This window comes from Ranitomeya variabilis, chromosome 2 (assembly GCF_051348905.1).
Source record: "Ranitomeya variabilis isolate aRanVar5 chromosome 2, aRanVar5.hap1, whole genome shotgun sequence".
In the NCBI taxonomy this organism is placed as follows: Eukaryota; Metazoa; Chordata; class Amphibia; order Anura; family Dendrobatidae; genus Ranitomeya; species Ranitomeya variabilis.
In genome coordinates, this window is record NC_135233.1 from 814,714,631 (window position 1) to 814,731,052 (window position 16,422).

Below are 16,422 nucleotides of genomic sequence, written 5' to 3' on the forward strand. Positions count from 1 at the left end.
TCGTACATGCTACAGCAATAATATGGCTTTTATCTCTGTTGTTTTTAGGCATCAAATTTTGTTGTTTATTCCTTTTTGGGAAGGGGAGAATGGTGTTAAGAATAATACAAAAGAGCATTTTAAAAACACTGACATTTAGCTGTGACTGTCTATCACACAAAGTGTGCATGTCATGTCACAAACTATTCTTTTATTTGCTTGACTCTTTTAGTAGTCAAATTTGTCAACTAGGCGTATTACACCAATATTACGGTACAGAGGCGTAACAAGGATTTCAGCAAAGCGGACCAAAATATCTGAGTGGGCCCATATGTGGGTAACAATGTTTACGACTAGGATAGCGTGAGTATAGAGCAGTGTTTCTCAAACTCCAGTCCTCACGGTCCCTAGCAGATCATGTTTTTAGGATTTCATTAGCATTGCAGAGAGGAGAGAGCCTCCGGCAATTTCTTAAGCCTTTTGCATTACCTGTGCAATAGCTAAGAAATCTTGAAAACATATTGTGTTGGGGGCCATGAGGGCTGGAGTTTGGGAATCACTGGTATGGGGGAACCACAGCAAATGTCCATGCTGTTACAGAAAATATATCTCTTTACAAAGATCAACACCGATATTACTGCCTATATCGCACTGTATGGTGATAATATGGTCATTGTGTGGCGGTATTTATACCCTTTATGTTGTTTATTATTGGTTTATTAGTTTTGGTATATCAGACTTGTTCAGAAACAATATGGTGATATTTGTTATTTGATAAATACTATTTAGAGTTATTACTTAGAAAATTACCTTATAACGCATATAAAATGGGTTGAATTATTTTGTGCCTCCAAATGGGAGTCAAAATAGGTACATTAACAGGACAAACTGTGTTTCCAGCTCAGTTGAACTTTTGCTGAGCAGATGCCAACCAACCACGTATCTCACCAGCAGACCTCTCTAAGCTCCGTAGAGACAATGCTCTACCGCCTATGACAGCATTACCACTGCTACACATAACCAAGGCTTCAGTAGCAGTAATTACAGTATATTTGGCATAATAAACCAGATGTATTATCTCATGCTGTGTCAAAGTGATCCACATCAGCCAACAGAGACACACCACCTGACCAGCCAAGTTCAGTCATACCTGCACTGTCCTTTCTCTGGCATATACCCTTAGCCCAATTTCTGGGTCAACAATTTGGATCAGTAGCAAGTGCTGTCCCAATTTGCTATTATGAAGTTTTTTTATCCAGCCTTCAGTGTACTGGCAGATAGGGTGATCAGCATGGCAGTGTAAGATTGCATTAAAGAGCATAAAATGGATTGAATACAGAACCTATAAGTGTTAAGCACATTTTTTTCAGGACAGTTTGGCATTTTTTTATTATTAATTCGGTAAAATTGAGTGAAATTCTGTGAGTTCAGTGAAATTGGTGAAGTGGAATTTCAAAAGATTCGCTCATCTCAACTGAATAGCACAAAATTCTCGTTGTGACATTTTGACAAACAGGATAATGGGAATAAAACAGATCTATTATGACAAATTTGATTAACACCATATTATATTTCTGTAACATGCTATCAACCACGTAGTAAGTATTCTCAAAAAGTTTCATGAGTCCACTATATAGAGAAAAAATCAACACAAATGTAATCCAACAATACATTACAGGTAAAGTTATTAGAACAGTTGGAAAGATCACCGATCTTTATGTAATGCACGTGTTACTGAACATGGTAGGTCTTCAATTTTGCATGGTAATAACTAAAATGTACAACAAATATTATATAGTAGCAGTATTATCTCATAACATACTTTTACGGGAGTATGTATTCTCGGAAATTTTCTCCAGGATTGAGCCCATAGGTTAATAAATTGTTTTCAACACTAGCCCATGCCATTCTTGTTGTAGTAAACCTTGCTGCCCATTCCCCTGACTTGCTAACAACAATTAAGCCGCCTCCGCCATGTACTTTGTTCTTCATGTATTCCAGAGCATGGTCTGCTGCACTCTGTGGAGGCTCTCCTAATTAAAAAGATAATACTGCATATTAGATACAAATAGGCAATAGTTGACTATATATCTACTAAAAGTAAAGTATTACATTAACTGTGTTGTGGACCCTGAAAATCCCATAGAGCTTAACATTTTATAACAATACATGATGTCATACAGAATTTTTTCAAACTACATACATGTTAAATAGATCTTGTAGACCCGATGAGGATGTTGTATATACTTTGAAAATATAAATCTTAACGTAGAATCCTGGCATTAAAGTATGTATTTTCTGAGTCCAGGGAATTCATTCTCTACCTATTCAGCTTAAAAGCTACTGCTAGTACATAGCGGTGTAATAATTCTGCAGTGCAGGAAGGGCACAGAAGAGCATTCAATCAGGCTACTTGGGCAGAAATTGAGGATTAACTTACAAAAAGGACTATAGAGAGACTCTGGCTTGGATTTTCAAAATAAGTCCACCAACTTGATCAAGTTTAAGACTTATTTAATAATGTGTGCAATATGTATTGATAAATCTGGTGATATATTTGTTTAGTTTAGAAAGTGTAACTTATACCCCTCAATATTAAAATTGCAACCGCAAGAAAGAAAAGTTGTGTGATTATGGCAATCATAGATAGGTGAATGTTATGTATACGATGAAAAAATGGAAACCAAATGTTTTAAATATCTCAATTTATTCAGCATTTTTTTACACCTTGGCATATTATCAATGCTGTCACTAATGGGTATCCATGGAATGTTCTGCCACACTGATTGCACATGGACACACAAATCATCAATATCTGCTGCTGGCAACTCGCTTTGCAATTTCTGACCAATGACATCCCAGATGTGCTTGACAGGAGTCAAGTCCAGAAACGCTGCAGGTCATGATAGCACATTTAAGCCATGCAGGCTGCTCACAATAGCAAGAGTAACATGCAGCCTGGTGTTGCCATGTTGAAAAACATCTTCTGGTACACTATGGAGACATGGCCATGCCACTAGTTGCATGAGCAAATCAGTGTAACCTTGAGCTGTTAATGTACCTGAAGTGTAAACTAGAGGGGTCCTGCTACTGTACATCATGCTACTTTACATATTAATCCCAGCAGTAGTACCAGTGTCACATACCCTCATGAAGGCCTCATGGTGTTGCTCATGTGTTCTCCAGACCAATCTTCGTCCATCATTGTGTTCAATGCAAATGCTAGACTCATCGGTGAAGAGGATAGACTTATATTCCATCATCCATTAACGTCTTGCTCTGCACCTTGAATCATTGAGAGTGGTTGCATGAGGCCAATGATGAGACCTTCACGAGGGTACATCCTTGACCAGGGATTATGGTGTGGGGTAGCATAGTGTGCTGTAGCTGTACCTCTCTAGCCTTCATTATAGGTTGGAGTTACATTGATTTGGTCATGGAATTAGTGGTATGATCGACAACACAAAGCCACATGTTGCTCTTGCTACTGAAAGCAGCCTGTGTGGTTAAACACGCTGTCTTGGCCTGTAACATTACCTTAATTTTCTCCCATGAAGCACATCTGGTTTGTCATTAGACAATAAATGTAAGGAGAGCTATGGATCCTGATGATTTGCCAAGTGTATTCAGGAAATCAGAACATTCTTCAGGCAACCATTAATAACCTCAGTGATAAGCATGCCAAGGCATGTAAGTGCATGTATTTCTGAACTAGGTTCTCCTTATCAATACTAAATAAATTGAGATGTCTTGACATTTTTTTTCTATTTTTTCATCATTTGCATATCACTAACTTGTTCATAGGTCCTATGAATCTCATAATTTCACAACTTTTCCTTCCTTGTAATCTTACTTGTATATTTATTTTTACCTGCACATATGGGTTCTAAAAATGCTAGATAAAATACATAATGATATATTTATGTGGTGTTTCTATGTAGTGCACAGTATCTGATTTGCAGCCTATTACTGAAGCCCAAACTATTAGGCTGCTGTCACGGGGCTAACACAACAGAGAGGAGCCAGAAGACTGGCAAGAGATGTCAAAAGCAATAAAAAAGGATTTTGGGGATATGCCAAAAGTAAAAGAAAAGTCAAAGATGCTATAGGATTTTTACAGGATGAAAATTATGAAATGGTAAGAAAGGATGTTGAGAAGGTCAAACTTTTAAATTCTTATTTTGCATCTGTTTTCTCTCAGAAAGGAAATGTAACAACAAATGACCTAATAAGGTAATAGAAGAATCTAGGATATCTATAAACAAAAAGATAGTGAGGAAACACTTAGCTAACATAAATGAATTCAAGTCTCCAGGTCCAGATAAATTACACCCCAGAGTACTGAAGGAGATAGCAGAAGAAATTTTTGAACCACTTTCCATAATCTTTGAAAATTCTTAGAGAACAGGAGAAGTGTTGTGAACTCTGTTTTCAGGCTCCCTCTTGTGGTCACTGGTGGTATGGTGTGACTTTTGCTTTGGGCTCCCCCTGGTGGCTTTGTTTGTTATCCTGCTGGTCTCTGGCTATCAGCTGGTTCGTTATCCTCTGGGAGGTTCCTATTTAGCTCTGTTTTACTTCCATTTGTTGCCGGATGTCGATGTAATCAGTGCTACTCAGATTCCTTCTGACTACCTTGCTCCCAGTCCATCCAGGACAAGCTAAGTTTTGTTTGCTCATTTTTTTGATCAGCAGTGTTTATCATGTTGTCTTGTCCAGCTTGCTAAAATGTGATTCCCTCGCTTGCTGGATGCTCTAGTGGACTGAGTTTCTCCCCACACACCATTAGTTGGTGCGTGGGTTCTTGAAATCTCAGGATGGATATTTTGTAAGGGTTTTTTATTGATCGCATAGACCCCTGCTCTATTTTCTGCTTTCTAGTACTAGTGGGCCTCTTTTGCTGAATCTGATTTCATCCCTACGTATGTGCCTTCTTCTTACTTCACCGTTAATATTTGTTGGGGGCTTCTATATCTTTGGGGATTATTTCTCTGGAGGCAAGCGAGGTCTCTCTTTCTCTTTAGGGGTAGCTAGTTCCTCAGGCTGGCTCGAGACGTCTAGGAAATTTTTAGGCACGTTCACCGGCTACCTCTAGTTGTGTTGCATAGGTTCAGATTTGCGATCAGTCCAGTTACCATCTCCCTAGAGCTTGTCCTTGGTTTGTTCACTTGCTGGTCTATTCGTGATCCTCAGCCACTAAGGATCATAACAGAGAAGTTCCAGAAGACTGGAGAAGAGCAAATGTTGTTCCTATCTACAAAAAGGGAAGAAGGTGAACCAAGGGAACTATAGGCCGGTGAGTCTGACGTCTATACCAGGAAAGATCTTTGAACAAATTATTAAACAACATGTATGTATGTACCTGGATAAGAATGAAATGATTAAACAGAGTCAGCATGGGTTTGTAACTAATAAGTCATGTCAGACTAACTTAATTTTATTCTATGACAGAATCACTGACTGGGTGGATCAGGGAAATCCTGTAGCTATAGTATATCTTGACTTCAGCAAAGCATTTGACAAAGTATCTCACACAATCCTTATTTAAAAAATGACTAAGTATGGAATAGACAAGGCAACTGTTAGGCAGATTCATAATTGGCTTAGTGATCGGACCCAAAGAGTGGTCATAAATGGCTGCACATCCAGTTGGAAAAATGCCTCAAGTGGGGTACCACAGGGCTCTGTTCTGAGCCCTGTATTGTTCAACATCTTTATCACTGATTTAGATGAAGGAATTGAGAGTAAACTAATTAAATTTGCTGATGACACAAAGCTAGGAGGACCAGATGACCCAGGAGGTCCTTTCCAACTCTAACATTCTATGATTCTAAGACCACAGCATCTGATTACTACTACTCCTGCTCTGAAAAGAAGCACTTCACCTTCTTTTTAAATGGTGTTAATTTATTTTGGCAGAACAGGAGTTAATCATCCATGTTGGGAGCTTTGGTGATCTGAGCTGTCAGCTGTGCTCAGTTAGCCACTCCCATCCCCTTTATAATCTGGGTCCTGATTGAAACCCATGACAGAGCAAGTTTATGCTGCATGGCTTGGAGGAGAGGTGTTTATATGAGAAGGAGTTCAGAGAAGTTATCTGTGACTGCTGCGTGGGTTTGTAAGTGTGATAATTCCCTACCCTCTTCTTCCTTTGGCTTTTCCCCAGTCTCTACTCCCTGGTGCATTCCTGTTATTTGTGAGTGAATATTTGTATGCCTGCTATTTTCAGTTACCCTTGTTCGTGTTGCCTTGTTTCTTGGGTTGGTATACTGCGATGCACGGCAGTGTCCCTCTTCCCTGCATAGGTTAAGAGAACAGACATAGGGCTGATTCAGGAAATATGGCAAGGGTGGCTTCCCCGACAACTTCACTTTCAGAAGTATCCCAGGGAATAGGGTGAGCTAGGGTGCAACCTAGTGTTAGGGACAGGGAAGGAGTACCTGGTCCCGAGTCACCTGAAAGATGAGTCATGACATTAGCTCTGACCATAACCATTTTTTCTGGTCCATTATGGATCCTATTATTGCTCTGTCAGGGCAACTGCAGCTGCTCAGTCTAGAGGTGGCAGATTTACACATGGTTGTTTTGCAGCACTCTAATACATCTGGTGTGGGAATCTCATCACTCAGGCAAACCATAGTGGAGCCCAAGATCGCTTTTCCTGACAGGTTCTCTGGGGGACATGACAAGATTGCTATGTTATGGGTGGCCTGTAAACTGTACTTCATGTTATGTCCAGTTTCCTCAGGTACAGAGGAGAATCGTGTGGGGATCATAATCTTGCTCCTTCAGGGGGGCCCCCAAGCATGGGCGTTTTCTCTCCTGTCTGACTCTCAGTCGCCTCAGACAGTGGAGGAATTTATGATTCTGGGCCTTATATATGATGACCCCAGCCGTGTCTCCTTGGTTGAGTCCACACTGCGCCAACTTCAGTTTGAGTTTCGGATGTGGGCCACGGACACTAAGTGGAATGACCCTGCAATCTGTAGTCAGTTCTGTGAGAGGCTTACAGTAAGGGTGAAGGATGCTTTAGCCATGTATGGGACTCCAGTCTCACTTGAGGTAGTCATGGGCACATTTCCTTCCTGACCTCACAGTAAAAAAGCCACCGGGAAACCTAGTGACCCGGGTTCTGGGGAGGTTAGCCAACCAGGTGTACTTATCACCTCCTTTGGACACAACTTTTTCTGCCAGCTGAAATTCACCTGGGTGAAATTAAGGTAGACAAGTCTGGATATCTGGACAGTGGTTCAAAAAAATCACTACACATGTACGAGTTGAAAATTATGCTTCAAATGAGAATTTATTAATAGCAATCACTATTAATAAATTCTCACTTGAGGCATAATTTTCAACACGTACATGTGCAGTGATTTTTTTGAACTATTGTTTATGGGACCACTGGCCCCTTTCACTAGCACTGTCATTCTAATCTTTAAGTTGAGTGCTAGCCATCGTATCCTTTGTTTCCAGACAGTGAGGTGGGATTTAACTTGATTGACACTAGGTTCATCCAAGTCCAAGGCCTCAATCCACATACTCTGTCCAGACCCATACCCATAATTGCTGTCGACTCCGCCCCTTTGAGACAGGAATATTTTACTCAAGTCGTCCAAGGTTTACATCTTCAGGCAGGGGCCATGCACTCAGAGGTAATAGACTTTTTTGGCTCACTCTGCACAATCTGGTGGTAGATTGGCCGACTCAGGAAGTGGTAAAGTGGAGTGAGAATTGTCAAGGACACTGTTTGAATACTTGGCTTACTAAGGTGGATATCCAGTCTGTGCTGAAATACCTGTCTGATTTTGGGGATGTGTTCTTGGAGCAGGGGTGCCAAGACCTTCCTCCCCATCCTCTTTATGACTGCACTGTTAATCTTGTTCCTAGTGCCAAGCTGCCAAAGAGCAGACTGTACAATATCTCTCGTCCAGAAAGGCCAGCCATGAAGGACTATATCACGGAAAGTCTGTTAAAGGGTCATATCAGACCATCCTCATCCCCCATTGCCATGGGGTTCTTTTTTTTAAAAGGTGGAGGAGGATGAGGTGGAGGAGGACAGCATGGTCAGTCATCCTGTTGGTGAGGACACAGAAGTCTTGCCTGTTAGCAGTCTGACACGCATGGCTGACTTTATATTGCGCTGCGTTTCCCGTGACGCTCGCATTATTAAAATTTTTGGTGACACTCATTACTGGTTGGTAGCGGAATTACTAAAAAAATTCCCATCTGAGAATGCTGGCAGCAGACATCAGAGTTTGTTGTAGAAACAAAGAGTACAGGCAAAAGAGACAGAAGTACAATCCAGCACAGGCAGGATAACAATGGCAAAGTTCTGGAACAGTTTTCTCAGACCCTCCCATTGCGCCGGCACGGAGGCAAGAAGTGCAATGTTTGGGAAGATGCTGAGGGAGTACCTTGCTGATCGTACAGATGTCCTCCGTGATTCCTTTGTGCCTTTTAATTATTGGGTATCCAAGCTGGACACATGGCATGAACTGGCTCTCTATGCCTTGGAGGTCCTGGCCTGCCCTGCTGCTAGTGTTCAGTCAAGCGGGTTTTTAGTGCCGCTGGTGGAATTATAACTGATAAGCGCATCTGCCTGTCAACTGAAAATGCTGACAGGCTGACTCTTCTAAAAATGAACAAGGGCTGGATTGGGCAAGACTTCTGTACACCACTGGATGAAAACAGCGAAACATAACCTCAAATACATTGTCTTTTTTGGGGAGGTGTATTCTCATGCACCTCTTCACAAACACACATGGGTATACTCTTCCTGATTTGTCTATTTGGTGTTATCTTCACCTTTATCCTCATCCTTATCATCCACAACCACTATAACACCAGGGTGAACGTATTCCGTGATGCAAAAGTCACTCAATTTTGTGCAAGGGTGTTTTTATGATGCCCGTTACTAATTTGAAACAAAAACATTTTTTACTCCCCCAGGGGAAATGTTTGTCAGCCCATACACTTAGTGTATGGGCATTAAAAGTGTCGGAGACCCACTCCTTTAAAATGGGAATAGAGATATATGAGCACATCCTCTATGTCTCTTCAGGCACCACCACTAGAACATGAGGGTGAACAGATTCAGTGATGCAACAGTTATTCTATTTTTTGGAAAGGGTGTTTATGATGCCCGTAAATAATTTTAAAAAAGGTGTACCCCCAGGGGGAAATGTTTGTTAGCTCATAAACTTAGTGCATGGGCATTCCAAGTATAGGTAAAGCGCTCGTTTTTAATGTGACAATTTTTTTGAGACCCTCCCCCACGTTTCTTCCAAGGGTGATTGTGGTGCATGGAAATTACATCCAGGCCTTGCATTCACTTCATGGAAACAAACAGTATGGGAGACACACTTTCTTCTAATGGGAACAATTTTGTCATGAGGCTGTAAAGTATGTTTGCTGAAAGGCTTATTGGGGTGCATGTAACTTTGAGACAGGCCAGGCCTTGCATTCACTTCATGGACAAAATTTATGGTAATAAAAAAATAATAATAATGTGAACTTTTGTTTCATTTGGCCATCCAGTACTTGGTTTCAAAGGGTTATTGGAGTGCATGTAACATTGGTGCAGGGCAGGCCTTCCATTCAGTGCATAAGCAAGCAGTATGGGAGACACACTTTCTTCTAATAGGAACAATTTTGTCATGAGGCCGTAAAGTACGTCTGCATGCAACTTTGGGACATCTCGTAAAAGGGATATTGGAGTGGATCAGAATTTTTGGCAGCCCAGCCACTGACTGCATAGGCAAAACAGTATAGGAGACCCACTGTTTAATGGCCCTTTAAGAACATTAATGCCATCTGATGCCCCTCGAAAAATAGGCTCTGTGACTTTAAGAGTCCCTCCTCCATAAATTAAGCAAGATATATCTGCTTATGTGTCACACAACACATGACCAGCTAGGGTTGTTCAATGTTACAATGACATTTCACAGTGAATGCATTTGTATTGGTTGAAAGCAATGCTAAATTTGAAAAAAAAAAAACATCAAAAACGCTGCATGTGAACATAGCCCAAGTGGTGGAAGAACATTTTTGGTTGGGGTTAGTTACTTTGCTTTATATAATTCTTTACCCTAGAAAAGATGTTTTTTTAACATATTTCACAGCAAAATCCATTTTGCTTTCGTTTTTGTATGTTTTTTGGTGCGCCTGTAAAAATGATGTGAAACTGTGACAACATTGTTTACAGCTGTGACCTAGGAGTCAGAAATGCTTCCAGGGGCGATCCCCATGATGTTCCCGTGTCACTTGAGCAGTGTTTCCATCATTTTCAGACGTTTTTAGACCTTAAAAGGACTCCCGGGGGGATCGCAGTAAAAATACTCGGGTCTCCCATAGACTTACATTGGGCTCTGTGCTCGGGTGGAGTACCCGAGTATTCCAATTTGCTCGACCTGAGCAAAGAGCACCTGAGCATTTTAGTGCTCGCCCATCACTATTGTGTGAAGCTAGTACAGCGCCAGATAGTGCAATCCAGCACAGAGCACTAAGTACAGCGTCATTTAGCAGCGTTCGCCAGTGAGGCGCCGTGCGCAACTAGAGCACTTTCCAGTCCCTAGTTAGGGCAGTTAGTGGTGTTCGCCAGAGCAAGGCTGCGCGCACTCAGTGCGCTAAATTCTTATTTGCATTTACTTTTATACGGCCATACAGTGACCGCCATTACCGAGGAGCAGGTAACATCTCTGCACGGAAGACCCCGGGCTGCGAACGCACCTTACTACTACCCTTTTATTATTTGGTGCGTTCCGCCAGCCCTAACACATAACATATGTAGTTGGCCTATGGATGTAACACTAATGAATGGATTTCAGCAGCTGTGTTAATAGATTTGTAAGTCTGATCTACTTCATTGAGTAGCTGTCTCTCTCTGTCTCATTCCTGAATCTGTTTCCAGATTCAACATAATGTAAATAACACCCAACAAACTCTTTTCTGCTCTTAATTTAACGATTAGGGCAATATGGAGATATGTGTGAGCTACAAAGTTCATTACTGGATTAACGCATAATCGATGAGCTTAAAGTGATGCATGTCTCTGGAATCACCTTCTGAGGAGTATATCATAACTGATTTGTATATCTTATGACAACTCAGATTCAGTCTCCAATGGCAGGAAAATGCGATCCGTTGAAGGCAATTTTAGGACCAAGTTACTGATGTTGTTGACTATCATAAACAACACACAGGTGCTTCTCGCAAAATTAGAATATCATCAAAAAGTTAATCTTTTTCAGTTCTTCAATGCAAAAAGTGGAACTCATATATTATATAGAGTCATTACAAACAGAGTGATCTATTTCAAGTGCTTATTTTTGTTAATGTTGATGATTATGGCTTACAGCCAATGAGGACCCACAAGTCATTATCTCAGTAGATTAGAATAATAAAAAAACACCTGCAGAGGCTTCCAAAGCAATTAAAAAGGTCCCTTAGTCTGTTTAAGTAGACTGCACAATCATGGGGAAGACTGCTGACTTGACAGATGTCCAGAAGGCAGTCATTGACACACTCCACGAGGAGGGTAAGCCACAAAAGGTTATTGCAAAAGAAGCTGGCTGTTCACAGAGTGCTGTCTCCAAGCATATTAATGGAAGGTTGAGTGGAAGGAAAAAGTGTGGTAGAAAAAGGTGCACAAGTAACTGCAATAACCGCAGCCTTGAAAGGTTTGTTAGGTTAAGGCCATTCAAAAATTTTGGAGAAATTCACAAGGAGTGGACTGTGTTATGGTGCTGGTGGTTAGGAACACTTGGAATGACCTGATAGGTAAACCAGAAATATAGGACAAGCTCTGGGGATGTGGGAACTTTACTGACCGCAAACCTGATCCTATCACACACACTATAGGCAGCCGTGGAGCGTACCTAACTCTCCCTAGACGCCTCTTCACAGCCTGAGAGCTAGCTACCCCTAGAGAGAAACAAAAGCCTCACTTGCCTCAGAGAAATTTCCCCAAAGTAAAGTCAGCCCCCCACAAATAATGACGGTGAGTTAAGAGGAAAATACAAACATAGGAATGAAAACAGGTTTTAGCAAAAGAGACCCACTAGTACTAAATAGTATGAAGATAGCAAGGGAACTGTGCGGTCAGTATAAAATACTACTAAATATCCAGGCAGAGAGTACAAAAGACCCTCACACCGACTCACGATGTGAGGGAGCAACTCTGCTCCCCAGAGCTTCCAGCTAGCAAGAAAATAGCATATAAGCAAGCTGGACTGAACTTATCATATACTGAGAAACATTTTCCAAAAGCAATAAGCAAAAATGAACTAGCATGAACTTAGCTTCTCCAGGAGGAGACAGGTCGCACGTGAAGTCCCAGAGAGAACTGAACCAATACTGAATACAATGACAGCTGGCAACAAGTAAAGATCTAGGTGGAGTTAAATAGGCAACCAGCACTGCAGAAAACGAGGCAGCTGGAGCCCAGCTAAAGACCAGCAGTATCACTCAAAGCCACCAGAGGGAGCCCATGAACAGAACTCAACAAAGTACCATTCACAACCACAGGAGTTCAACGGAATTCACAACAGTACCCCCCCCCTTGAGGAGGGGTCACCGAACCCTCACCAGAGCCCCCAGGCCGATCAGGATGAGCCAAATGAAAGGCATGAACCAAATCAGCAGCATGGACATCAGAGGCAACAACCCAGGAATTATCCTCCTGACCTTAGCCCTTCCACTTAACCAAGTATTGAAGCTTCCGTCTCGAGACACGAGAATCCAAGATCTTCTCCACCACATACTCCAATTCTCCCTCGACCAACACCGGAGCAGGAGGATCAACAGAAGGAACCACAGGCACCACATACCTCCACAACAATGACCTATGGAACACATTATGGATGGCAAAAGATGATGGGAGGTCCAAACGAAATGACACAGAATTGAGGATTTCAGAAATCTTATAAGGACCGATGAAACGAGGCTTAAACTTAGGAGAGGAAACCTTCATAGGAACATAACGAGAAGACAACCAAACCAAATCCCCCACACGAAGTCGGGGACCCACACAGCGATGGCGGTTAGCAAAGCGCTGAGCCTTCTCCTGTGACAGCGCCAAATTGTCCACTACGTGGTTCCAAATCTGCTGCAACCTGTCCACCACAGAATCCACACCAGGACAGTCAGAAGGCTCAACCTGCCCTGAGGAAAAACGAGGATGAAAACCAGAATTACAAAAAAAAGGCGAAACCAAAGTAGCAGAACTAGCCCGGTTATTGAGGGCGAACTCAGCCAATGGCAAAAAAGTCACCCAATCATCCTGATCAGCAGAAACAAAACATCTCAGATAAGTTTCCAAGGTCTTAGTTCTTTCGGTTTGGCCATTTGTCTGAGGATGGAAAGCCGAAGAAAAAGACAAATCAATGCCCATCTTAGCACAAAAGGACCGCCAAAATCTGGACACAAACTGGGACCCTCTGTCCGACACAATGTTCTCCGGAATACCATGCAAACGAACCACATTCTGAAAGAACAGCGGAACCAAATCAGAGGAGGAAGGTAATTTAGGCAATGGCACCAAATGGACCATCTTAGAAAAACGATCGCAAACCACCCAGATGACAGACATCCTCTGAGAGACTGGAAGATCCGAAATAAAATCCATGGAAATATGCGTCCAGGGCCTCTTTGGGACAGGCAAAGGCAAAAGCAATCCGCTGGCACGAGAACAGCAAGGCTTGGCCCGAGCACAAATCCCACAGGACTGCACAAAAGAACGCACATCTTGTGACAAGGAAGACCACCAAAAGGACCTAGCCACCAAATCTCTGGTCCCAAAAATCCCAGGATGACCCGTCAACACTGAACAATGAACCTCGGAAATAACTCTACTGGTCCATCTATCAGGGACAAACAGTCTCTCCGGTGGACAACGGTCAGGTCTATCGACCTGAAACTCCTGCATCACCCGCCGCAAATCAGGGGAGATGGCAGACAGAATCACCCCCTCTCTGAGGATACCAGCCGGTTCAGGAACTCCCGGAGAGTCAGGCACAAAACTCCTAGAAAGGGCATCAGCTTTCACATTCTTAGAGCCCGGAAGGTACGAAACCACGAAATCGAAATGGGAGAAAAACAGCGACCATCGAGCCTGTCTAGGATTTAGCCGCTTGGCAGACTCGAGATAAATCAAATTCTTGTGATCCGTCAAAACCACCACACGATGCTTGGCTCCCTCAAGCCAATGTCGCCACTCCTCAAATGCCCACTTCATTGCCAACAACTCCCGATTGCCAACATCATAATTATGCTCGGCAGGCGAAAACTTTCTAGAAAAGAAAGCACATGGCTTCATCACAGAGCCATCAGAGCTTCTCTGAGACAAGACAGCCCCTGCTCCAATCTCAGAAGCATCAACCTCAACCTGAAAATGACTGCTGCTGGAGTCATTGCTTGAACAGGCACCACACACAGACGTATTCAGGACATGGGCTACAAGTGTCGCATTCCTTGTGTCAAGCCATTCATTACTAAAAGACAACGCTAGAAGCGTCTTACCTGGGCCAAGGAGAAAAAGAACTGGACTGTTGCTTAGTGGTCCAAGGTGTTGTTTTCACGTGAAAGTAAATTTTGCATTTCACATGGAAATCAAGGTCCCAGAGTCTGAGGAAGAGTGGAGAGGCACACAATCCAAGCTGCTTGAGGTCTAGTGTGAAGTTTCCACAATCAGTGATGGTTTGGGGAGCCATGTCATCTGTTGGTGTAGGTCCACTGTGTTTTATCAAGACAGAAGTCAGTGCAGCCATCTACCAGGAAATTTTAGAACACTTCATGCTTCCCTCTGCCAGCAAGCTTTTTGAAGATGGAAATTTCATTCTCCAGCAGGACTTGGCACCTGTCAACACTGCCAAAAGTACCAATACCTGGTTTTAAAAAAACAGTATCACTGTGCTTAATTGGCCAGCAAACTTGCCTGACCTTAACCCCATAGAGAATCTATGGGGTATTGTCAAGAGGAAGATGAGAGACACCAGACCCAACAATGCAGATGAGTGGAATGCTGCTATCAAAGCAACCTGGGCTTCCATAACACTTCAGCAGTGCCACAGGCTGATCACCTCCATGCAACGCTGCATTGATGCAGTAATTGATGCAAAAGGAGCCCCGACCAAGTACTGAGTGCATTTACTAAACATACATTTCAGTAGGCCAACATTTCCGATTTTAACCCCTTCATGACCCAGCCTATTTTTACCTTAATGACCTGGCCGTTTATTGCAATTCTGACCAGTGTCCCTTTATGAGGTAATAACTCAGGAACGCTTCAACGGATCCTAGTGGTTCTGAGATTGTTTCTTCATGACATATTGTGCTTCACGATAGTGGTAAATTTAGGTAGATAATTTTTGAGTTTATTTGTGAAAAAAATGGAAATTTGGCTAAAATTTTGAAAATTTTGCAATTTTAAACTTTTGAATTTTTATTCTGTTAAACGAGAGAGTTATGTGACACAAAATAGTTAATAAATAACATTATCCACATGTCTACTTTACATCAGCACAATTTTGGAAACAAAATTTTGTTTTGCTAGGAAGTTATAAGGGTTAAAATTTGACCAGCGATTTCTCATTTTTACAACGGAATTTACAAAACCATTTTTTTTAGGGACCATCTCACATTTGATGTCAGTTTGAGGGGTCTATATAGCTGAAAATACCCAAAAGTGACACCATTCTAAAAACTGCACCCCTCAAGGTGCTCTAAACTACATTCAAGAAGTTTATTAACCCTTCAGGTGCTTCGCAGCAGCAGAAGCAACATGGAAGGAAAAAATGAACATTTAACTTTTTAGTCACAAAAATGATCTGTTAGCAACAATTTTTTTATTTTCCCAAGGGTAAAAAGAGAAACTGGACCCCAAAATGTATTGTACAATTTGTCCTAAGTACGCTGATACCCCATATATGGGGAGAACCACTGTTTGGGCGCTTGACAGGGCTCGGAAGGGAAGGAGCGCCATTTGACTTTTTCAATGAAAAATTGGCTCTAATCGTTAGCGGACACCATGTCGCGTTTGGAGAGCCCCTGTGTGCCAAAACTTTGGAGCTCCCCCACATGTGACCCCATTTTGGAAACTAGACCCCCCAAGGAACTTATCTAGATGCATAGTGAGAACTTTGAACCCCCAGGTGCTTCACAAATTGATCCGTAAAAATGAAAAAGTACTTTTTTTCACAAAAAATTTCTTTTAGCCTCAATTTGTTCATTTCCACATGGGCAACAGGATAAAATGGATCCTAAAATGTGTTATGCAATTTCTCCTGAGTACACCGATACCTCACATGTGGGGGTAAACCACTGTTTGTGCACACGGCAGGGCTCGGAAAGGAAGGAGCACCATTTGACTTTTGAATGAAAAATTAGCTACAATCCTTAGCGGACACCATGTCACGTTTGGAGAGCCCCTGTGTGCCTAAACATTGGATC

The 16,422-nt window shown here is 42.1% G+C and overlaps 1 protein-coding gene across 1 annotated transcript in view; it reads right to left on the bottom strand.

Annotated features, from left to right (window-relative positions):
- Nucleotides 1-1,304: 1,304 nt before the first annotated feature.
- Nucleotides 1,305-16,422, bottom strand: part of LOC143809939 (isoaspartyl peptidase/L-asparaginase-like) — a 131,977-nt gene continuing 116,859 nt past the window's right edge. Inside the window, exon 7 of the mRNA XM_077292886.1 lies at nucleotides 1,305-2,012. Coding sequence (XP_077149001.1) covers nucleotides 1,804-2,012 — 209 coding nt within the window. The 3' untranslated portion in view covers nucleotides 1,305-1,803. The remainder of the gene's footprint in view (nucleotides 2,013-16,422) is intronic.